Consider the following 25,977-nt stretch of genomic DNA (forward strand, 5'->3'; position numbering starts at 1 on the left):
ACCGCAGAGCGGTGGAGGGCGACGGCAGCCACCGGGAGCCGCGGAAGATGAGTCCTTTACAGGCGGGTACAGATCGCTGGCTGCGGGATGCCAGCGGCGCGCGCGCCAGTACAGCGCCATTAAAGATGGGGCCACAGTGCACTACTGGGTAATCCGCAGTGCACATGCGCGGGCGACCACTTCCGGGGGCGCAGGGACCGCTGGGTAGAGGCGGTGCCAAATTCAAAGAAAAAAAAAAGCGCTCATATTTAAAACCCCACTAAAGGGAAAAGGAGCGTCAGCTTGAGCGAAAAGCAGAAAGAGAAGGAGACGCGGCGGTCCCTGAAGCAGGGGCTGCGGCAAACGCAGGAACAGCGCCAGCATTCACAGCGCCAGTGCAACTCTTCCCAACAGCGCAGCAGCAGCGGTCACACAGAATCGCAGCGCAGCCAAAGCTCCACCATGGCAGCACAGCCAGACATGGATACAGCGGTGGAAATAATCCCTACACCCGAGACGGTATCTCTCGTTCCACAAGGAGGGTGAGTGATCTCCGTGAATGCCCGCTCGCTAATATGCGATTGTTAATTTTTCTGTTTCAGGGGAGTAAATGCACGACCAAATCCAAGCACATGGTGTGTGCCATATGCACGGAGGAGCTACCCCCTACGTGGGAGAAAAAGCTCTGCTCAGCGTGCATAGAGCAGACAATACAGGAGGAATCCCCGAGATTTGCTTCAGATCTCAAAACACTAATAAGGACCCAGGTCGAAGACGCCCTTAAGGGCGCTAGAACCTCAAAGAAGAAACGTAGGTCCAGGCATAGATCGCCAGAGTCCAGTGTTAGCGAGTCAGAAAGCGAACTATCTGACTCAAGTAACTCATCATCCTCCCAGTCCTCTTCATCATCCTCAGAAGGGGGACGTAGCTGCTTCCCCATTGAAGAAACAGACACCCTGGTAAAAGCGGTGAGGACAACTATGGGGCTAGTAGATGAACGGCCTAAGAAAACAGCCCAAGATCTGATGTTCGGTGGGCTGGACCAAAAAAAACGGAGAGCTTTTCCTATCAATGAGAAAATCCACTCCCTAATTAAACGAGAGTGGAAAAAGCCAGACAAAAAAGTCCTCTTAACACCCAAGAGGAAATACCCCTTTGACGACCCGGCCTGCTCCCTATTGAGTAAAGCTCCTATATTAGACATAGCAGTTGCAAAAGCTTCTAAAAAATTTGCCCTGCCCTTCGAAGACATGGGCACCCTGAAGGACCCAATGGACAAAAAAGCAGAAGCTTTTCTAAAAAATGCGTGGGAGGCGGCAGCAGGGGGGCTAAAGCCAGCCATAGCAGCCACATGCACGGCAAGCGCCCTAATGGTCTGGCTGGGCCACTTAGATTCACAAATAAAGGGAAAAGTCCCAAGAGATACAATGCAGAGGTCGGTTTCTGTAATGAAGGGGGCAGCAGCCTTCCTGGCGGATGCATCGGTAGACTCGACCAGGCTGGCAGCCAGAACAGCCACCTTCTCGAATGCCGCAAGACGCGACTTATGGCTGAAATGCTGGTCGGGAGACTTACAGACAAAAACCAAATTGTGTGCAATCCCGTGCGAGGGCGACTTTTTATTTGGCCCAACGCTAGACGACATCCTGGACAAGGCAGGGGACAAGAAAAAATCTTTTCCCGGGTTCCCTAGTCAGGCATACAAACGGCCTTTTCGGAACAGAAAGTTTATGCGACGGAAGCCCCCAAAAGGGAACAAAGAAGGATGGGAGGATAGGAGAAATAAAAACAAGGGCTTTATGTTTAACAAACCCCCGATAACAAAAAGCCACAATGAAGGTACTCCCCGGGTCAGGGGAAGATTATCCTAATTTCTCCAGGCCTGGGAAAAAATATCCGCGAGTTCATGGATATTAAACATAATAAATGAAGGTCTGAGGCTAAAATTTATTACCCTCCCAAACAACTCTTTCGTGATAGCGCCCCAAAGGACATCACACGAGCAGCTGGCTCTGCAACAAGAAATCACGAATTTAAGGGAGAAAAACGTGTTACAAGAAGTCCCCTACCAAGACAGGGGCAAAGGCTTCTACTCCCCTCTCTTCCTTCGCAAGAAGCCAGACAGATCGTACAGGGCGATCATAAATCTAAAAAGGCTGAACAAATTCCTAGAAATTCAGCACTTCAAAATGGAGACAATAAAATCTTGTATAAAAATGCTTCCCCCACCTTGCTTCATGGCCGTATTAGACTTAAGAGACGCATACTACCTTGTGCCTATTCACAGAGATCACAGGAAATACCTCAGGGTGGCGGTGACAATCCAGGGGGAGATAAAGCATTATCAGTTCAGAGCCCTCCCCTTCGGGCTAGCCATTGCTCCTAGGGTATTTACAAAGGTAATGTCAGCGGTAATGACCCACATAAGAGAACAAAACATTCTGATAGTCCCATACCTGGACGATCTCTTAATAATAGGGGTCACCTTTCACCACTGCAAACAACAGTTGGACATGGTCATGAGGTCTCTACTGAGTCTAGGGTGGATGCTGAACTTGCCCAAGTCCAGACTCATACCAAGTCAGTTGCAAGATTATTTGGGGATAACACTGGACTCAATCGAACAGAAATGTTATCTTGCGCAGGCGAAGGTTCAAATAATGACACAAATGGCGTCACAAATGATAGCTTCCCCGAACACTACCCTGAGAAAAGCAATGTCACTATTAGGATCAATGACAGCCTACATGCCAGCAGTTCAGTGGGCACAGAGCCATACTCGAGACTTACAGTGGGAAATATTAGACACAGACAGGTCCCCACACGGGAATTTAGACATGCAGTTAAACATCTCACCAGAGACAACACAGTCCTTAACATGGTCGACAGTTCCAGCCAACCTAGCCAAGGGGTTTCCTTGGGCATCGCCTGCGACAAAGATTCTAACTATGGACGCAAGCCCCTAGGGGTGGGGTGCACATCTAGACAACCAGGTGGCACAAGGGCCCTGGGACCAGGGAAGAGAGTCTGCTTCCTCAAATATGAAGGATCTGCTGGCAGTAAAACTAGCTCTTATTCATTTTCTAGATTCACTTTGTTCCCATCACACAAGGGTCTTCTCAGACAACCAGGTAGTGGTAGCATATCTAAACCACCGGGGGGGCACCAGATCTCGACCACTGATGGAGGTAACAAAATCCATCTTCCACCTGGCAGAACACAATCTAGAATCCCTGACAGCCCTTCACATAAAAGATGCAGAAAATCGAACGGCGAACTTTTTAAGCAGGACACGTCTAAAACAGAGGGAGTGGGAACTAAGCCAGGTAGTCTTCAACCAAATCGTGAAACTCTGGGGCCGGCCAGAAATAGACTTGTTTGCGAACAGTCGGAACCGGAAGTTGGAAACCTTCTGCTCAATCGATCCCCGGGGGGCCCAGTAGCTCTAGACGCTTTTACGATACACTGGGATTATCATCTGGCCTACGCCTTCCCCCAATATCTCTCATCCCCTTAGTACTGAGGAAAATACGGTGGGACAAGGCGACGGTAGTGGTAATAGCGCTCTTCTGGCCACGGAGAATATGGTTCTCCTGGCTGAGAAGAATGTCCGTAACGGATCCTTGGGTTCTACCAGAAACTTCAGACCTGCTATCCCAGGGACCAGTGTATCCACCCCCACATAAAAAAAACCTACACATGACAGCTTGGCTTTTCACAGGGAGCTCCTAAGTAGCAAGGGCTTCTCATCAAACTTGGTAACCACGCTACTACAAAGCAGAAAGCCAGTAACCACTAGAGCATATGGCAAAGTGTGGAAAAAATACATGTCAGTGTCAGGCTCCGACCCAACGGGCGAAATCCCTGTAGACAAGATTCTGGAATTCCTACAGAGGGGGTTGGAAAAGGGGTTAGCTACCAACATCTTAAAAGTACAAGTGGCAACATTGGGAGCTTTGTATAACCATGACCTAGCCAAAAATAGATGGGTTATGAGATTCTTTAGCGCGTCAAGTAGATCTAGGCCGATCTCCCTACGCACCCCCCCCCCCCGGGATCTAAACCTAGTGCTAAACGCACTAACCAAATCTCCCTTCGAACCCCTAGCGGAGGTTCCCTTAAAAATATTGTCCCTTAAGACCTCCCTTCTCGTAGCCTTAACTTCTGCCCGCCGCATTAGTGATATACAAGCTTTGTCTGCCCACTCACCCTTCATGCAAGTTCTGGATGATAGGGTAGTTCTTAGAACCGACCCAGCATATCTCCCCAAGGTGTCTTCACAGTTTCATAGGACCCAGGAAATCTCCCTACCCTCCTTCTGTCCCAATCCCAAAAACAAAACAGAAGAGGTATTACACACTTTTAGATGTAAAAAGTTGCCTGGTCCAATATTTGACAAACACAAGGGAGTTTAGGAAGGATAGGACTCTGTTTGTCTGTTTTCAGGGTCCTCGAAAGGGTCAAATAGCATCGAAGGCCACACTGGCGAGGTGGATAAGAGAGGCCATCACCCTATCCTACTCCTCTTGCGGGGCGGCCTTCCCGGAGGACGTAAGAGCCCACTCAACCGGGGCAGTGGCGTCATCCTGGGCGGAGAAAGCCGGCGCTTCAATAGACCAGATATGTAGAGCGGCCACTTGGTCTTCCCCCTCTACATTTTTCAAACATTACCATCTAGACTTAACCTCCTCTTCAGATCTCACCTTTGGGAAAAGGGTTCTGGAGGCGGTGGTCCCTCCCTAGATGTACAATCTTTGTAATTCTCTCCATGGTGCCGTCATGGGGGAAAGAGAAAATCGTAGTTACTTAAAGATAACGGTATTTCTCTGATCCCATGATGGCACCTGTACTTCCCCTCCCTTTCACACACACAGGTGTGCACATTAGAGTGAGTTAGTTAGCTTTAGTACTTAGCCACACGGTGCCTCTATTAAGCTTAATTTGATTAATTTGATTTTTATAACCATTAGAGTTGCAGCTGAAAGTTCTGTGTAATGCTCTGTAAACCAACTGATGTGGGAGAGAGGTACCGCCTATTTCATCTGTAGGGTTCCTGTCCCTGAGGGCGGACCCCTCTCTCTCCGTGGTGCCGTCATGGGATCAGAGAAATACCGTTATCGGTAAGTAACTACGATTTTCTTAGCATTATTTGAGGTCTGCAAGCACTGCATTTTTTCGTTATTTTGTCCATTTCTCATTTTCTGAAAATAAATATAAAATTTAGTGCTTGGAAATTCGAAGACCTGTTGTCAGTAGTTTATAGAATAAAAGGGCGTTTACATTTTACTCAAAAATATACCTATTAAGAGAAAAGTCATACAAACTGAAAATTTTGCAGTGGTCTCTTAATTTTTGCCAGAGCTGTATACTTAATAGGGTTGTCTAATTTCAAAGATTATTGCTTCAGAGGTTCAGGGAGGCAAAACAAAAGCAAAAACTGAGTTGTTACTTATTCCTGTGGCATCCTAATCTGCATTTCGCAGCTGCTCTGGTGAGTATACAGGCCTTGCAATGGTAATGTCACTTTGACATTGCTCCAGTCAATGAGTTCTGTCACTTGTAGTGTTTACATCAGCCCAGCAATTGCCTTCAATGTTTGACTACAGTGCTGTTGACCGGACGCCACACTTCAGCCTAAGCGCTATCATAGGAGCAGCAGCGAACAACGGTGCTGGACCCAGGAAGGGTGAGTAACCAGTCACTTTGGGCTTTTTGCCTCCTTTATATACTATGAAGAAATAATCTTAGAAAGTGGACACCATGTGCCTTTTGCAAAGTCTACTTATACTGAGTTGATCAGCACAGTTCCATACGCTTTTTAGTATTTTTTGCTAGGTATTATAGACCAGCTCCTATTTATTTCAGTAATATGATCTGCAGGCCCAACAGCGGTCAATATAATACTAAACTTCTGCCGTTGAGAAAGCCACAGTGCAGGTGGTGAAACGTTTTGGGTGTTTTCCTCATGTTATATTTAGCTGCCTCTATTCACAGGTTCCCTTTTGTATTCATACTGCTTTTCTTAATTTGGTGGTTACCATTATGGCTACATGCGTTGATTTAGGTCTATAATCTTGTGCTCTTGTATGTATTGACTTAAATATAATTTTACTTATAGCACAGGTAAGTACTGGTTGCATGTTGTTGCAATCAACTTTTTATGCTTTGATATACTAATTTGTTCATTTTTTGTGTTACCACCATTGCATATTCGTTACACTTACGCTGTGCACGGATCTCTCATTTAGGGTACCCTATGAATTGGGACTTATTAGGCAGATGATGATAGGTATTTGTATCATTAGAGACACACCTAGTCTGTTTAAATGTGTGTTAATATTTGTGTCTTCCTTTCTCCTTGTTGATCTTTATATGTAAAAATGAATGTATATATGTGTGTATCACCAACCAATCACGAAGCATCTTTCATTTCACCAGAGCTGTTCAAAAGAAGCTCAGCTGTGATTGGTTGCTATGATCAACAGTTTTCCTTGCAACCAATCACTAAGCATCTCTCATTTTACCAGAGCTGGTTAAAAGTAGCTGAGCTGTGATGGTAGCTATGAGCAAGTTTTCCCACTTGACAACACCTCAGCAGACACTGACATGGTGGGAGAAATCTAGCATCCCCAGGAACATAAGCTCCCAGCAATTGTCTGCCCCCCAGAAAGGAGCACAGAGCACATGACAGAAATGAATCCCCCCTCCCGTGGATCAATGGTATGCAAGTTAGGGCAAATCCACTCAGCGTTTTGGTACTGACCCCAGGCCTTTCTTAAAGGGAACTCCAGTATGGAAGGCAGGGCAAATCCATCCAGTCCTTTGGTTCTGACCCGATGCCTCTCTTAAAGGGATCCTCAGTATGGAAGTCAGGGCAATTGCCTTCAAATGCTTTGGTACTGACCCCAGGCTCTCTTAAAGGGATCTCCTGCACGGAAGTTAGGGCAAATCCCTCAGCGCTCTGATTCTGACCCCCAGAGTTCTATTAAAGGGATCATTGGTATACAAGTCAGGGCAAATCCATCCAGCGCTCTGGTTCTGATCCCAGGCTTTCTTACAGGGATCCCCGGTATGGAAGTCAGGGCAATTGCCTTCAAATGCCCTGGTACTGACCCCAGGCTCTCTTAAAGGGATCTTCTGTACGGAAGTTAGGGCAAATCCCTCAGCGCTCTGAATCTGACCACAGGGTTCTATTAAAAGGATCATTGGTATGGAAGTCAGGGCAAATCCACTCAGCGCTCTCGTTCTGACGCCAGGCCTCTCTTCAAGGGATCCCCGGTTGTGGAAGTTAGGACTGTTCCACTCAGCGCTCTGGTTCTGACCCTTAAAGGGATCCCCGGTGTGGAAGTTAGGACCGTTCCACTCAGCGCTCTGGCTCTGACCCCAGGCTGACGAGATGATGTAGGATACTAGAGGTAATAGTCCGGTGGCTCTGGCTTACGGGATGATGTGGGATATTAGGGGGAGTAGTCCGGTGGCTGTAGCTGACAGGCTGATGCGGGATATTAGGGGTAGTAGTCCGGTGGCTCTGGCTGATGGGATGATGTGCGATTTTAGGGGTAGTAGTCCAGTGGCTCTGGCTGACGGGATGATGTGGGATATTAGGGATAGTCCGGCGGCTGTAACAGGATGATTTGGGATATTAGTGGTGGTTGTCCGGTGGCTCTGGCTGACAGGATGATGTGGGATATTAGGGCTTGTAGTCCGGCAGATGTGACAGGGTGATGTGGGACGTTAGTGGTAGTTGTCCGGTGGCTCTGGCTGACGGGATGATGTGGGATATTTGGGGTAGTAGTCCGGTGGCTTTAACGGGATGATGTGGGATATTAGTAGTCCGGTGGCTCTGGCTGACAGGATGATGTGGGATATTAGGGGTAGTAGTTCGGTAGCACTAGCTGACAGGATGATGTGGGATATTATAGTGAATGTGGTTATGCGGAGTGGGCGGGGCTATTCACTCAGCTTTATATATAGATATAATCATTATAATTTGTTATAACTAACCGTAGTTAGTTACTATGCCCGGGCAGCGCTGGGCTCTTCAACTAGTATTTTATAATAAAGGTTCTTTTTTCATTTGGTGATCACATTACTTTTGCATGCTTCTTTCTCTGTATTGTTGGTACTTTAAGAATGCGTTTGGATGATCCCTATTTATATAGTAGTACACTCAGAAATCTTTTTTCCACTAAACTGTGTGATGGAACTGTGTTGTTGTGCTCCATACACTGTTTACAGAAGCAGTGACAGACAAATAGAGGCAGTGCCGGATACCAAACTCTCACCGATCTTATATTGATGGCCCATCCACCAATATAAAAAGTAGTGAACAACCTCAGGAAGTACCTCCGATGTGTAGTATCTAATAGAATACTTGTGGCAGTTCTTCATGCACTGACAAATAATAAATCGCCCTTTTATCACCTGTATAATACTGAGATAGTCCTGCAAACATGACCAGTTGGATAGAGCAGAGGACTGGATGGGAGATGAGCTTACTAGGTAATGTGGAGCAGTGACCGACAGGAGCTGAATAGAAGGAGTGTTGGGACTTTGCTGCTTGTTGCTGAACAAGAACATTAACATTTTTAGAGCAACATTGTAAATAATCAAAATGTCCAAAAATAAGGTTAAACTGATCATTAAAATTTCCCTAATGGATACCATGGAAAAATAAAACTCCCATACTCCGCTATGAGGCAAAATGAAGAAAGTCCCCTTCACCTTTTTTGATGACAAAATTGGTTGTGTATGTTTTACAGGCTAAGATTCAGGAGCACTGCTATTAGTACTGCAATATTTCTTATATATTTTTTACGTAACTCCCATTATATGTACAGTATATAGTAATTCCAATATTGACCTTTAACCTGGACATAATTAGTGAATGCTAATTAATACAAATATTTTTCATCAGCCAATGTTAGGTGTTTATAGGACTAAAAGATGTTGTGTTTTTTTGCTTTGTTAAAATATCAAAAGGTGACAACGTATGAGGTAAGGCCACCTCCTTTCAGGCTTCTATTCTATAATGCTGTATATCTGCACTCAACCCGGCTGCGCACTGCAGTTCTTTGATCTGCCCTAGTCAGGGCATAGAAGTATGCCTGGGCAGGAGCACGATGCCGGGGAGCCTGTGTGGATGATGTAGGACACCTTATCCACACGAAGCAAGAAGGAGGACTGTGGCAACATGCCTTGGACCAGACCGCCCCCCAGGTGAATACAGTGAAGGCTCTTTTTCTTGTCTTTCAGGTCGGGTTCGGGATATATATACAACATTATAGAATGCTGTATGTCAGGCATGAAAGGTGGTGGCCGTTTCTCGCATCAGTCAAACTTGGTGACAGGTTCCCTTTAAACTTTTTCCGATCTCGCGAATTTCCATGTTTGCAGCTTGCTTTTCCTCCCCTTCTTCTAAGATAACATTTTGATTTTTCTGTCGAAATAGTCATATGAGGGCTTATTTTTTGCAGAACAACTTGTAGTTTTGAATGACATAATTTATTTTGACATTTAATATACTGTAAAACAGAAAAAAAAAACAAAGTGCCATTTAATTGCGGGAAAAAAACACGCAATTCCACTATTTTTTGAGGGGTTTTGGTTTTACATCATTCACTTTGCTGTAAAAATAACAGGGCAATATGATTGTCTAGGTCAGTGCAATTGAGAACAAAAATGTATACTTTATTATTTGCGTGAAAAAATTCAGAAATTTGCAAAGAAAAAATTGTTTATATGGCCTTTTTCATGCATATGTTGATGGAGCTGTGTGAGTGCTTGTTATTTTGTGTGGCAAGCTGAAGGTTTTACTGGTTTGAGGCACAGTATATATGAACTTTTGATCACTTCTTACTGCATTATTTAGTGGAATTGCAACAATCGAAAAACCATAATTGTTTTTAGTTTCCTTAAGTGAATTGAACTGTCAGTTGTTCTCTCATTTATACTATGTACTATAATTTAACAAGTATTGCAGCAAATTGCAAAATCCCAGTTCTCCCATGCAGCTCAACCTGTGGCTGAGCTTCATAGGATGCCCAATATGGCAGTTATGGGGGCTTTCAGCAGGCCCCCTTCTACCATACCCATGGTAAGCCATCAGTTCTCCATGATCGCTTCCCAGATGGCCAATGAGAGCTGGTGTGGATGCATCGGCATTGACCTCATTTAAACGCTGGTGTCACAGATTGATACCTGTATTTAAATGGTTAACCCATTAGTGACCACCATCACATCTTTTTACTGACCTCACATCAGAGAATATCTTCCCCGACTGGTGAAAATCCAGCAACTGTAGTCTGTACACTATAGCTGACACCCTGCTGTATCCGTCTTGATTGATATTGGTACCAACCATGGCTTTTTATCCCCTTAAATGCTGCTGTCAATAGTGACTACGGCATCTTAACGGCTAACAGAGTGTGGGGGCTTTCTCTTTAACCCCATCAGCACCCGGAGATCATGATTGTGTGGTCCTGATGATTGTCATGGCAATTCATTACCAAATAACGGCCTTAGAGTTTGCTGGCTTTAGCAGCCTAATTAGACGGTGGTAAAAATAACATTTTCCTTCTTGTCATGCCACTTTGTATTAATTGCTGAAAAGCACCCAAAGGGTACCTTGAGGGGTTCTGTTCTTAAAATGGTCTCACTTTTGGTGATTTTTACGACATATAGGTCTGCCAAAGTCACTTCAAAACTGAACAGGTCCCTAAAAAAAGTAAGTTTTGTTAATTTCCTTGAAAAAAAATGAAAAATTCCTGCTGCAATTTTAAACCACCTAGCATCCTAACAAGATAAAAGGATATTTATAAAGGGTACTAATGTAAAGCAGACATGAGGTAAATGGTAATGACCATTTCATGTGGTATAACTGTCTGGATTAAAGGAATAATCATTCAAAGTTAGAAAGTTGCTAATTTTTAGAAATATTTGTCAAATTTTTAATATTTTTATAAGTAAAAGCAGAAATTATCAACATAAATTTACTATTACCATAAAGTACAATGTGTCACGAAAAAAAATTCTTAAAATCAATTATATCTGTTGAAGTGTTCTAGAGTTATTACCACATAAAGTGACACTGGTCAGATTTGAAAAACTTGGTCACTAAGGGGTTACACTTAGCAGCAATAGCACAAAAAGATGAGTTGAAAATCCTCCAAAAATTCAAGAAAAAATACAGAGATGCTTACCTGCCCAGGCCTCCAAACAAATGGACTATTAGGATGCAGTGGACCCATAAAGTTAAGATGGCGGCAACACAGGTGCAAGAATACTGATGAGACAACCGCTCCCATCCTACCAATCCATGGAGGGGGGTGGTTGCTTGGTATATTAATGTTTGGAGGACTATATGGGTCCACTGCATCCTGATAGTGCATTTGTTTGGAGGCCTGGGCAGGTAAGCATCTCTGCCTTTTTTGCTGTATTTTTCACTAAGGGGTTAAACTACAGCGATTGGGGCATGCTCCCTGCAGTTGCAGGCCAATACAAGCCATCTAGCTCAGCTCTATTTTTGCAATTGGATTTCATTGATTTCATTAAACTGTGGCTGTTACAGGCTTCTTGCTTCCATGAACATTCAACTTTGGTGTAGTATGAAGTTCTAGATCAGCTGAGAGGAGCTTAAAAATAAGATGGTTACAAATCCCTGTCAGACCACAATAGCACCCAGTGACATGTTCTCAGGTAACTTGCTCTTCAGCCAGCAATGGGTAGTGCAACACAGAGACTGAAGAAGGCAAATGGTGCAAAATTTGGTGGACAACCTCTTCAAGTGTTGAGCATGGGGGAAGTATGGTGATGTGTATAAAAGGCATTACCCAGGAACACAAGCCTAAATACACTGTGCTATTATTGCGGGTGAGTGTTCTTAGTAATGCTCTTCTCACCATAATCCTGAAGTCTAAATAGGCTGCCGATCACCTGATATACCGTATATACTCGAATATAAGCCGAGATTTTCAGCCCGTTTTTTTGGGCTGAAAGTCCCCCTCTCGGCTTATATTCGAGTCATATACACCGGGGGGTCAGAGGGGGAGGGGGGGCGGGGGTGTCAGGTCATACTTACCCGTCCTGACGCTGTCTCTTGAGCCCCCAGCTTCTCCCCGTGCTCTCTCTTCCTGCCTTCAGCGGTCACGTGGTGCCGCTCATTAAAACTCATGTATATGCGCATATCATGAGTTTTAATGAGCGGCACCACGTGACCGCTGAAGGCAGGAAGAGAGAGCACGGGGAGAAGCTGGGGGCTCAAGACACAGCGTCAGGACGGGTAAGTATAGCGATACTCACCTGTCCTGCGTCCATGGCTGCTTGCTGCTGTCTGTCATCGGTCAGTGACTTCAGACAGCAGAGGGCGCGGTGACGTGATTGGTGCGCGCCGCGCCCCCTGCAGTCTGAACGTCACTGACTGATGACGTGGCAGATAGCTGTGAGCAGCCATGGACGCAGGACAGGTGAGAATCTGACACCCAGCGACGGAGAGGTGAGTATGTCTTTTTTTTATTTTTACATGCTGCAGCAGCGGCAGCACATGGGGAAATAATCTTAAGGAGCTTCTAATGGGGGCAGCACATGGAGGAATAATCTATGGAGCTTCTAATGGGGGAACAATATGGAGCTTCTAATGGGGGCAGCATATGGGGGAACAATATGGAGCTTCTAATGGGGGCAGTATATTGGGGAACAAATATGGAGCTTCTAATGGGGGCAGCATATGGGGGAACAATCTATGGAGCTTTTTATGGAGGCAGTATATGGGGGAATAATCTATGGAGCTTCTTATGGGGGCAGCATATGGGGGAATAATCTATGGAGCATTTCCCACCCTAGGCTTATACTCGAGTCAATAAGTTTTCCCAGTTTTTTGTGGCAAAAATAGGGGGTCGGCTTATACTCGGGTCGGCTTATACTCGAGTATATACGGTAATTCAGACAAGTGTTGCCAAGAACAATAACGATCTGAACTATGTATTACTCATCTTTCAGGGCCCACTTGAAGTGTCATTATCCGGTGTGAACAAAATGTTTGGCAGTTGTTTATCGCTGCATAACACTCATTCTAAATGGACCTTAAAGGGGTTTTCCCACCAACAAAGTTGATTATAATCAATAGATTTTGGATTAATAATAACTTCCACAATTGGATGTGGTCAAATAAAATGTTCCTGTGCTGAGATAATCTTATAAATGTGCCCCTGCTGTGTAATGGCTGTGTCTGACCCTGCAGGAACATGGTCTGATCATACCACAGCTCCTGGGCAGGGGAGGAAGCAAAATAGTATACAGGCATTACAGCATGTGATCACAGCTGATACTTTTTTTGGAGGTAAAACATTTTTTAAAAGCAGGCTGTGAAATGCTTTATCTCACAAAAAGTATCAGCTGCGATCCCATGCTGTAATGTCTGTATACTATTTTCCTTCCTCCCCTGTCCAGGAGGAGATGTAGTATGATCAGACCATGTCCCTGAACGGTCAGACTTGGCCATTACACAATACACAGCAGGGTCACATTTATAAGATTATCTCAGCACAGGAACAGTTTTATTAAGCACATCCATTTGTGGAAATTATTATTCCAAGATCTATTGATTAAAATCAACTTTAAAATTAACTTTGTTCTGAAACCTCCTTTAATGCTTGGTTTACATCTACATCAGACATGGTTTCTGAGATTTCATCATTTTTACCAGTACAAACGGTGCTGCATGCCGTTAATTTTTTGATTTAAATGTCATATGTCTTAATGAAAATCTGATGACCTTCTTAAGAAGTTGATGAAGTCCGCATAGGGATCTACTCCTGGCACGAATTCTGTTTCTAACGTGGACCATAAAAACGGTATTCTTAACGCTGTCAACTATATCTGGTGAAGAATACTCTGTAAACTATTATTAGCAATCTTAAAAGAATAGCTATGTTATGTGAGCAAATTTATCCCCTTCTGTGTTCCAGCATATTAATACCTGTACTTTTAGAATTCTTTGAAGGATCAAATGTTGCCGAACCCTTGTGTATATTGTAACATATCATTTATTACAATGCCATAAGGTTAAGGGCTGATGATATCTTTCTCTGTCACCTTGTGATACAAATATGGCTAATGCCCTTTTGGAAAACACCATAAAAATAAGCACTAAACAAGAAGGTCCATATATCTAGATCTGTGTTGCGAAAAAAACAACCTGAATACTCATTGGGCAACGGAAAAGAACAAAAATAAGCCTACTTTTGACCTGCCCACTTAATTTTATAGTTAAAATATTTATAATATGGTGATTAATCTCAACTACAGATCCTCATACTTTGATGCTTCTTCTGATTAACGTTTCAGGACCATGATCAGCTCCATTCTACTGAGCGAAGTACTGAATAGCCTATTAAATGTGGAATGTGAAAGCTGAAGACTACAAAGATTTTGTACATTGCATTGTAGTGATAAGATGAAAAGTTATTTTTTTGGAAAATGCTGTCATTACTCAGAGAGCAGTTACCCACCCTACGTGCAAAGTTAAGTTTACTTGGCTCCTGATGTTCAAGAGAGCCGAACTGAAATTTTTCCTTTCTTGTCCGGACTTGGATTGCACCAATGAAAATATTTAATATCATGGCACCAATTTTTATATGTTACTCTAAAATAATTTTTTTAGTATTACAAAATGAAAAAAATGGCTATAAATAATAGATTAAATGTTTTATGGTCTGTCAACAGGACCGGTCATGAATTTGTGTGTCAAACCACTGGTATTCTCACTTACCCCCCAAGAGGGGGTTGGTTTTATTGCTGTTTTACATTTATGCATGAGTTATACGATTCAACACTGAGTCGACAACATGCAAGTTCCTGTTAGTGAAGCTGAAAGCTGCATAGGACCATAGAGGATAGAAACATATTGTATTATTGGAGCACTGTGGCTGACTTTTTGGCTGGTTTTAAAAAACGGGAGGGGAGAAAGTTACTTTATTAGGTACTATGGTTTGATGCAGAAAAAATGTAAAGTCAATGTGATTGTTATATCCTCACCATATGAGCATAGCAATGTACATACTACAGCCGTCTCCTTTCCTGATTACCTTTGGTGATATGTAGCATCTCAATTAAAAAATAGGAGTATCTTGGATGCGGTCTATTAATTGAGAAAAGAGCTCTTCAAAAGGATTTGTCAGTTGCCCCAAATTTTTTTCCGTTCTGCGCTGTTACTCCATTGCAGAGATATTCACATTTGTTGTTTTTGGAACACAATATGTGAAATCTCTGTACTTTGAACTTGCATTTTCATCAGTCTTCCCAGGGAGCATGTTCTTTCACTTCTGTCTCCCAGACGCTACCAATCACAGCTTGGCAGTGTCCGTGACTGCAAGATCAGCTGCCAAGCTGTGATTGTTAAGGTCCCGTTACATTTAGCGATGCAACAGCGATCCCGACAACGATACGACCCGGTCAGGATCGCTGGTGCATCGTTAAATGATCGCTATTGAGCTGCCAAACAGGTAGATCTCACCAGCGATGCAGCAGCGGTCAGCGGTTGTCACTTACCTGTCACACACAGCGAGGGTGACGTCTTCCGCCCGCGTCCATGGAGTTGCTCTTTGGCGCCAGCAGGAAGCCGACGACGAGAAATGGACCATCCTGTTCTCGCGCAATCAGCGATATCCAGCGGGGAGCCGGGTCGGTGGTAAGTGTCACATGTAGCGAGATCGCTACCGATATCGCTGTTGCATCACAAAATCGGTGACGCTTTAGCGATATCGCTAGCTATCTCGCTATGTGTGAAGGGGGCTTTAGTGTCTGGGAGGAAGGTATGAAAGAACACACCCAGAGATAAGACTATGAAGAATTGCCCAGAGAGAAGACTCTGAAGAAATAGTTGAACTGCAAGCAGAGATTCCAACTATTGTTCTTAAAAAGCAATAAATATAAATATCTCCGCAAGGAAAGCTACGCAGCACAAAACAAAAAAAAACTGCTGAATGAGAGACGCTAAGGGATTTTTATAACTTATTTTTTGAGTGACAGGTTCTTTTTCATTTCAATCGATATTGGCATTGTACTGTTTTATTAAGGATGAAGATCCTGAATTGAAAATGTCTTTTTCTTATAGACTTATTTCTATGGCTGATGGATTGGTCACATGCTCGTCCATCAGTAGCCATTTTGTGAACAGGAGAGTGGTCAAGAAAACTATACTAACAAGATCTTGGACTTATTTGTTTTCACTTTTTTATTGATGAATTAATAAATGATCAAGAGATTCTGTATTGTATGGAAAATTGTTAACTATAAGTTACTGTTTTAGTGTTGGAGAGTTTCGGTGAATTCTATAATGGTTATTCAAAAGATCTCAATAGATTACAATAAGGGTGGTCCCCTGAGTCGCTCTCACATGACGATCAAACATGGAGCTCATTTTGGTATAGGTACAGTAACTGTCCCAAATACTGAGCAGTACAGAGCATAAAGCACAGGGGGAGGGCAGTATAGTGCATGTAGCACACGTACCGGGCACTACAGTTCATATAGAACATGTACAGAGCAGTACACTACGTGTAGCACAGGTAAAGGTCAGTACAGTGCGTGTGGCACAGATAGAAAATTCAACCTTCTTCCTCCAATTGCTCTTGACATGTCAAACAAAAATGCTTGTTAATGAATGCATTTACATTTTTTTTTATATTAACAATAAATCTAAATAAAATGTATTAACTCTTTTGTGACTGTCGTCACTGGAAAATTTGGATAATTATATGTTAACAGTAATTGTTATGTTTATAGTTTTCTGTGCTTGTGTAACAAAATAGCAATAATATTAATATTGCTTTTTAATTTTTAGGAAAAAAAGTTGGACCTCCCGGTCCATCAGGACCTACTGGCCCTGCAGGTCCTCAAGGACCACCTGGGCCTCCAGGACCACCCGGAATCCCAGGCATTCCTGGTATACCAGGATCAAATGCTATGGGCCCTCCTGGACCTCCTGGGCCCCCAGGACCTCAAGGACCACCTGGGAACCAAGGACCTTCTGGTATGTTAATGTTATGAGAGATTGCTGTGGACAGCACGTGTGTGTTTGTTTTATAATCAGCCCTTTTTTTCTACTACTTTTTCTACCAGGATCTGGAGACAAGACTAGTCCAAGAGAGATACAGGTCAGGTTCTGTGTGGCCTTTTAAACAGTCTTTTGATCACAGTTTATTAAAAATTTAACATATCACAATATTCCTCTAAAAATTCCTCTTCCTTCTATTGAAGCAACAGCATAGTGAAATGTTTGCTATTGAACACTGTCTTCTGCTCACTATTATTAGAAAACCTTAATTGATTTTTATTTACATAGAAAAGAACTTTATGTATCACGGGTGTGGCCATTTTATATTAATAATTGTGTCGAGAGCATAATTATTTGCACTTACTAACAAACATTACATGTCCTCCTCCTGCACTTCTTAGTGCAGCTTTCTATTAAGACTGCTCCAGTCTGCTAAATTGTTACTGATGGAGGGGAAAGTCACCAGATTTGTCCATGGGCCTCATATAGACGAAAAGCGCTGCACATGGGACAGCTATTTTTTAATTGAAGGAAGCGGATGTTTGCTGCAGATTTGATAAAATCACGGTTTTATTTGTTGCAGATGTAGCAGGTCTCAAGAATGCAGAGCCCTGTATAACCCCACCCACACGTTTTCCGCCTATGCACAGTGAACACAGAAAGCAGCCAGTCAGTGGTGGGGGAGGGGTTATGCAGAGCTCATAAATATGGAAGACTATATGGCAGCACATTTACTAGTCCTCTACTAAAAATCTCCTACCTCTAAAACTGTGATTTTATCAAAACTGCAGCAAGCAGCCCTGTAAGTGATACGTCATTTGAATCAGGGTCTCTGTCTGCAAATTTTGCGGCTCTCAGATTAGGTAGCAAAAAACTGGTGCTAGATTCCCTTTAATCATTTTTTTTTTCCTTCTAATTTTAGGCTTTTTATACATTATGGTGGTCTCATTTTTGTCTTTTGGTTAATTTGCAGCCAGCTGCAGTCCACTTACATGGTCAAGACTCAGCAATACAAGTTAAAAATGGTAAGAAACCAGTTGTTGCTTTTTACACTCATTTTCTTCTATAAATTTGCTGCCCCCTCGTCTGCCAGGATTTACCTTCTTGGGGAACAAAGGACTGATTATTTTAAAAGCGAAGCATCAATCTAGTTTCCTTGATGGCAAATTCTTAAGGAATGAATCAGGAAATCAGTTGTCTGTAACTTGTATCTGGTTGCACGTACAACACTGGATACCAAAACTGGGAGACTATCAATAGAATAGTGCAAGAGTCACGTAAAGTCAATGTATACACAATAGCCCACTCTAATCAAGCATGATAACAATTCCCTAATGTTGTAGAACCTAAAAAGTTGAAGCTATGAAGCAGATTGTGCAAGATAAAAATATTTTAGAGAGCAAAATAGAAAACGTCAAGCAACACAACAAAACAAAAAGTTCTGCATTAAATTTCCAAGCAAATGTGAGATACTGTAGTGGCTGTTGTGACTACTAGGGAAATGTTGGGAGTGCTGTCGCTATGTGGAAGTAGGCAGGTGCAAAGTCTATTTTGAATGGTGTAGACAACGGTGCATGTTATGTTTTTTGTTTTTATATTGATGCTCTGTTACTATTGACATGTACTGAGTGACTACCGTTCTCTCACACTGAGATCTTTCAGGTGGAATTCTCCATGACTGGTCCCGGATTACCATTAACCAGAAGGTGTTCAGGCTGCACACACGCAGTGGGGAGCTGGAGGTGCTTGTGGATGGTACCTACCTCATCTATAGTCAGGTAGAAGTGAGTACGGTCTTGGGCCTAGCTCCTTTTTTCACCATCTCTACTGTATACTGATCTATGCATTTTGATATTACGAGTGTTAAACACTAGACCACCATAATCATATACTGCTCGTGTGACTTTAAATTATGGATCCAATCAATGGAAGCATACAAGCCATAACGGCTGCACCATCGTTACTTATAAGCATGTCACTATTCTTACTTGAATGATGAAAATAAATGTATTTACAGTGGGGCAAAAAAGTATTTAGGCAGTCAGCAATAGTGCAAGTTCCACCACTTAAAAAGATGAGAGGCGTCTGTAATTTACATCATAGGTAGACCTCAACTATGGGAGACAAACTGAGAAAAAAAAATCCAGAAAATCACATTGTCTGTTTTTTTTTCATTTTATTTGCATATTATGGTGGAAAATAAGTATTTGGTCAGAAACAAAATTTCATCTCAATACTTTGTGATATATCCTTTGTTGGCAATGACAGAGGTCAAACGTTTTCTGTAAGTCTTCACAAGGTTGCCACACACTATTGTTGGTATGTTGGCCCATTCCTCCATGCAGATCTCCTCTAGAGCAGTGATGTTTTTGGCTTTTCGCTTGGCAACATGGACTTTCAACTCCCTCCAAAGGTTTTCTATAGGGTTGAGATCTGGAGACTGGCTAGGCCACTCCAGGACCTTGAAATGCTTCTTACGAAGCCACTCCTTCGTTGCCCTGGCGGTGTGCTTTGGATCATTGTCATGTTGAAAGACCCAGCCATGTTTCATTTTCAATGCCCTTGCTGATGGAAGGAGGTTTTCACTCAAAATCTCACGATACATGGCCCCATTCATTCTTTCATGTACCCGGATCAGTCGTCCTGGCCCCTTTGCAGAGAAACAGCCCAAAAGCATGATGTTTCCACCACCATGCTTTACAGTAGGTATGGTGTTTGATGGATGCAACTCAGTATTCTTTTTCCTCCAAACACGACAAGTTGTGTTTCTACCAAACAGTTCCAGTTTGGTTTCATCAGACCATAGGACATTCTCCCAAAACTCCTCTGGATCATCCAAATGCTCTCTAGCAAACTTCAGACGGGTCCGGACATGTACAGGCTTAAGCAGTGGGACACGTCTGGCACTGCAGGATCTGAGTCCATGGTGGCGTAGTGTGTTACTTATGGTAGGCCTTGTTACATTGGTCCCAGCTCTCTGCAGTTCATTCACTAGGTCCCCCCGCGTGGTTCTGGGATTTTTGCTCACCGTTCTTGTGATCATTCTGACCCCACGGGGTGGGATTTTGCGTGGAGCACCAGATCGAGGGAGATTATCAGTGGTCTTGTATGTCTTCCTTTTTCTAATTATTGCTCCCACAGTTGATTTCCTCACTCCAAGCTGGTTGGCTATTGCAGATTCAGTCTTCCCAGCCTGGTGCAGGGCTACAATTTTGTTTCTGGTGTCCTTTGACAGCTCTTTGGTCTTCACCATAGTGGAGTTTGGAGTCAGACTGTTTGAGGGTGTGCACAGGAGTCTTTTTATACTGATAACAAGTTTAAACAGGTGCCATTACTACAGGTAATGAGTGGAGGAAAGAGGAGACTCTTAAAGAAGAAGTTACAGGTCTGTGAGAGCCAGAAATCTTGATTGCTTGTTTCTGACCAAATACTTATTTTCCACCATAATATGCAAATAAAATGAAAAAAAAACAGACAATGTGATTTTCTGGATTTTTTTTTTCTCAGTTTGTCTCCCATAGTTCAGGTCTATCTATGATGTAAATTACAGACGCCTCTCATCTTTTTAAGTGGTGGAACTTGCACTATTGCTGACTGACTAAATACTTTTTTGCCCCACTGTATATCTGGCGCTTTGCAATGGTAGTGCCAAACCTAACCTAGTAGTCACAACATTGCCTACTTTTCCAGCAGGACCACTTAATGCATGTCTTGTAAATGAAAATAATCCAATTTCTGATATTTTCTCATATCTGAATGCTATTACCACACAGAGAAATCAACTATAAAATAGAAAATCCATATTTCTTCCTATAAACTGGTATATAAAATGTTCATAACAACTTAGTAAATGCCACCATAATAAATATAGCTCACGCGAGCCATCAATGTAAACATTACAGTTTCAATAAACAAAGTTACCCCATTCTCTATAGGAGATTCCAGTACATATTCCAGTGTTAGTATCTGATAGTGCCTTGCGAAAGTATTCGGCCCCCTGGAACTTTTCAACCTTTTCCCACATATCATGCTTCAAATATAAAGATACCAAATGTAAATTTTGGTGAAGATTGAACAACAAGTGGTACACAATTGTGAAATTGAACAAAATTTATTGGTTATTTTAAATTTTTGTGGAAATACAAAAGCTGAAAAGTGGGGCGTGCAATATTATTCGGCCCTTTTATTTTCAGTGCAGCAAACTCACTCCAGAAGTTCATTGTGGATCTCTGAATGATCCAATGTTGTCCTAAATGACTAATGATGATAAATATAATCGACCTGTGTGTAGTCAAGTCTCCGTTTAAATGTACCTGCTCTGTGATAGTCTCAGGATTCTGTTTGAAGCACAGAGAGCATCATGAAGACCAAGGAACACAACAGGCAGGTCCGTGATACTGTTGTTTAGAAGTTTAAAGCTGGATTTGGATACAAAATGATTACCAAAACTTTAAACATCCCAAGGAGCACTGTGCAAGCGATCATATTGAAATGGAAGGAGTATCATACCACTGCAAATCTACCAAGACCTGGCCGTCCCTCTAAACTTTCATCTCAAATAAGGAGAAGACTGATCAGAGATGCAGCCAAGAGGCCCATGATCACTCTGGATGAACTGCAGAGATCTACAGCTGAGGTGGGACGGTCTGTCCATAGGACAGTAATCAGTCGTACACTGCACAAATCTGGCCTTCATGGAAGAGTGGCAAGAAGAAAGCCATTTCTCAAAGATATCCATAAAAAGTGTTGTTTAAAGTTTGCAACAAGCCACCTGGGAGACACACCAAACATGTGGAAGAAGGTGCTTTGGTCAGATGAATCCAAAATCGAACTTTTTGGCAATAATGCCAAACGGTATGTTTGGCGTAAAGGCAACACAGCTCATCACCTTGAACACACCATCCCCACTGTCAAACATGGTGGTGGCAGCATCATGGTTTGGGCCTGCTTTTCTTCAGCAGGGACAGGGGGAAGATGGTTAAAATTGATGAGAAGATGGATGGAGCCAAATACAGGACCATTCTTGACAAAAACCTGTTGGAGTCTGCAAAAGACCTGAGACTGGGACGGAGATTTGTCTTCCAACAAGACAGTGATCCCAAACATAAAGCAAAATCTACAATGGAATGGTTCACAAATAAATGTATCCAGGTGTTAGAATGGCCAAGTCAAAGTCCAGACCTGAATCCAATCGAGAATCTGTGGAAAGAGCTGAAAACTGCTGTTCACAAACGATCTCCATCCAACCTCACTGAGCTTGAGCTGTTTGCCAAGGAAGAATGGGCAAGAATTTCTGTCTCTCGATGTACAAAACTGATAGAAACATACTCCAAGCGACTTGCAGCTGTAATCGCAGCAAAAGGTGGCGCAACAAAGTATTAAGTTAAAGGGGCCAAATAATATTGCATGCCCCGCTTTTCAGTTTTTGAATTTCCACAAAAATTTAAAATAACCAATAAATTTTGTTCAACTTCACAATTGTGTCCCACTAGTTGTTGATTCTTCACCAAAAATTTACATTTGGTATCTTTATGTTTGAAGCTTGCTTTGTGGGAAAAGGTTGAAAAGTTCCAGGGGGCCGAATACTTTCGCAAGGCATTGTACATGGTCCTTCTCAGATTGTGCTAGCTAGCGATTTCCTGGACTGAATCCTTCTCTAAACCTTGTTTTTTGGCTAAGAGCAGAATCTCGACTCAAGTGGTGCAGTCACATTGCGTTTGTGGGTCCCCTCGGGGAATACGTCCGAAATTCCCCTCAAAACGGGGTTCAGGCGTATGCACAGACAGGGCCATAGACTGTAATGATGAAGACAGAGCGAATGTGAGCTCTGACTTGCACCATTTTCCAGATTCTATGCCTTCAGTAGGCAGACACCAAGACGCAGTTTCCTACGTTTGAGTTTCTGCCTCTTGTAGGCGTACACTCCAGAAAATGATGCACGTTCATTCGTTGGGACCCACAAACACATTGTGAAAGCACCCTAATAAGGGCGACCTGTGCCTATGCTGCAAAACCCATGTTTTAAGATTACGCATGTGGTATAACAGAGGTTCAGATTACCCGAAAGTCTCCTACACAAAGTTTGTAATGTTTCCTACAGGTTTCACCCCAACACATGCTAATCAGGGAGACAGCAAAACAGACGAACCAACATGCCCAGTGCTGTCTCCACAGTGAGATATCGTTGGATAGAGCCATTTGGGGGGGGTTGGTTCATCTGCTTCTCATCTCCCTGAGTTAACCCTGTGGCAAGGGGCGAAACACGTAGAAGACTCTAGGGACTGTAAAAAGTAGAAAAACGTGTAAAAAGGGTTTTCTGTGCACTTTTACATTATAAAATTCCTTCTACGCATGTGACTGATCACATAACCTAACATCCTGAAACATCCACAACTAATCTGAGCCTGCAGCATCTGTGCAGGTCCCCTTTGGTTTTCCTCTCGCCCCGAACTAGTCAGTGTCTGGAGGAATGCAAAAACTTTTTTTTTTTTTTTAAATACTGTACTTAATGAAATGAAAAGTATGTTTTAAACTGACTTTAAGCACTTTCCTCTCACAGGTTTACTATATCAACTTTACAGATATTGCGAGCTATGCTGTGATGATTGATGAGAAGCCTTTTCTGCAATGTACACGAAGCATTGAACCCGGTAAAACCAACTTCAATACCTGCTACACCGCTGGCGTTTGCCTTCTAAAAGCCAAACAGAAGATTGCAGTAAAAATGGTTCATGCGGATATCTCCATCAACATGAGTAAACATACAACGTTTTTTGGAGCCATACGTTTAGGAGAATTCCCTGGCTCATAAACTTTGGGGGAAAAATTTTTTAAAAAAGCCAAAAACTTTAAAGACCCACATAGTGTTACTAGCCCACTTGACTGAACAGAAGTTACAGTTTTTGTTTATTTTTTGCAATAAAAGTCTGTGATTGTGGAGGATATGAAGAAACAAGTGGCTTTCATGCCAAGAATGGCACTGGATATCGCATTCCTCAGAAGACTGTGGACAATTCTGCAAGTGTGGCACAGGACCATGTTGCCAGTACTGTTGGGATTCTTGTTGCACTAGCTGGCCACTTCCCATGCAAGCGATCATCAATGCTGGTGGACAATTTTATTGATAAAATGAAATACAAACTCTTTTCCTGCATTATGTTTTAATAAATAATATATACACAACAGAAATAATTTTATTAATGCAAAATAGAGTGCATCAGATTCTATGCATTTTTGGACTTCTCTGGCTATAGATTCCTATTGGCACACTACAAGACTACACTACATTTCATTTCTCTTACTATTGAGGCAGGAAAATATCATAGCTACTTCATGCTGCTTTTTTGAAAAAAAAAAAAAAAAAACACCAAATGCGCATAAAGCACATCAAACAAGCACATTCTGTGAATGGAAATTCAGATTTTTGTTTTCATGAATTCTGGATGCTTCTATTTTTTGCATTTTTTATTGCAAGAAGACAAGAAAATACAAGTGAAATAAATGCCTTAAGTGAACTCAGCCTAGCACTGCATTTGCACCTCTATAAGGGGTATGATCTGATTTTTTGCAGATATTATTGAGACTGCAGACCCTTCCCCATACATCTGAGTGGGGTGGTCTCTGCAGATTCTGTTGGGGTTTTCACAAACTTCATATGGAGCACTCCCAGAAATCTTTGCAACCAAGCAGAAAAAAAAAAAAAAAAACCTTTCTGAATATATTGTCTGAACTGAACTATTTTTCTACACATGTACTTGTCAATGCCACAGATAACTATATACCTTGCAGTATTTTATGTTTGTTGAGAGCTATGTATATTGTTCCTGCATTGTGAATGGACTGTGCCCCACAAACACAATTACAGGCTGTTTTTCCACTCTGTGTATTGTCTCAGCCACATTAATTTATGCAGAGGAAAAATGTGAAAAAGAAAACATTTTACGACCTTCAACAAAATGCATTAAACAAATGACAGAATAAAGCTTTTTTTTTTTTTTTGTTCCCTCCTTAATCAAATCCACTAGGCTCAATATTTATTTTGTGGGCAAATTGTAGTTTTTTTCTCACCAATGAGGCTGGTTTCACACTTTCGTTTTTTTGCGCATGCGTTTTTGCGCAAAAATGTGCATGCGTTTTTTCCCTATAACATGGGTGCGCATAGTCATGCGTTTGTACGCATTTGTATGCGCATGCGTTTTTTGTAGTGTGCGCCCGGGCGCACAAAATGCATCCTGCTGCATTTTTTTGCGCCCGACCTGTCTCAAAAAAACGCATGCGCACGAAATTCACCCAAAAACACATTATATAGTCTATGGGTGTGCTGACATGCGCATGGTCATGCGCACGTCAGCGCAAAAAAAACGCATGCTTTTTTTGTAAAAGCCATGCACAAGAAAACGCATGATGCTTTTTTATGCGTGTTTGCACTGCGCACGCAGCGCAAAAAAACGCAAGTGTGAAAGTAGCCTAATTCACAAAAAATGGTAATGTATAAAAATAAAATTAAACAGGACTTTTCACCACATTTTTCGATAGTGAACTGTACACATGATGTAATAGTGGCTGCAGAGGGGAATAAAACTTTTTAATTTGTTTTATTTCCCTCTCCATTCCAGTGATTTTAACAATCAAATCATTTGGAGCCTAATGAGCCAAGTCCAAGTGGGTATTATCCTACTTTTCACTGGGGGCGTGTACTACTTCTCCCTGTATGATGCTGATCAATCACATGCTGGCAGCAACACTCACAGGAAAGAAGAACAAGCTCCACAAAAAGAAAAAGTTCACGCGTAGTGTTATTTATTCATTTTTTTCTGATCAAAAATGCAGGCTATTATCTAAAAGCTCACAGTGTAAATTGTGTGCATTTTTTATACCTTTGTTTTACATTTTTTCGGTGCTAAGCAATTTTTATCACATCATGCTCATGCACCACAGTCCAAAAA

General features: G+C 42.4%; 1 protein-coding gene across 4 annotated transcripts in view; it reads left to right on the forward strand.

Annotated features, from left to right (window-relative positions):
- Window positions 1-25,027, forward strand: part of EDA (ectodysplasin A) — a 219,518-nt gene extending 194,491 nt beyond the window's left edge. The window contains exons 4-8 of one of the 4 annotated variants that reach the window (XM_073556112.1): window positions 16,820-17,008; window positions 17,098-17,132; window positions 18,006-18,057; window positions 18,695-18,810; window positions 23,592-25,027. In XM_073556112.1, the coding sequence (XP_073412213.1) occupies window positions 16,820-17,008; window positions 17,098-17,132; window positions 18,006-18,057; window positions 18,695-18,810; window positions 23,592-23,843 (644 nt within the window). In that variant the 3' untranslated portion in view covers window positions 23,844-25,027. Of the gene's footprint in view, window positions 1-16,819; window positions 17,009-17,097; window positions 17,133-18,005; window positions 18,058-18,685; window positions 18,817-23,591 lie in introns of all 4 variants that reach the window. The other 3 variants (XM_073556109.1, XM_073556110.1, XM_073556111.1) reach the window with 3 other exon arrangements.
- The last annotated feature ends 950 nt before the right edge of the window (window positions 25,028-25,977 follow it).

Source organism: Dendrobates tinctorius, unplaced genomic scaffold (genome assembly GCF_039654945.1).
Source record: "Dendrobates tinctorius isolate UK_male_01 unplaced genomic scaffold, ASM3965494v1 ptg000231l, whole genome shotgun sequence".
Lineage (NCBI taxonomy): Eukaryota > Metazoa > Chordata > Amphibia > Anura > Dendrobatidae > Dendrobates > Dendrobates tinctorius.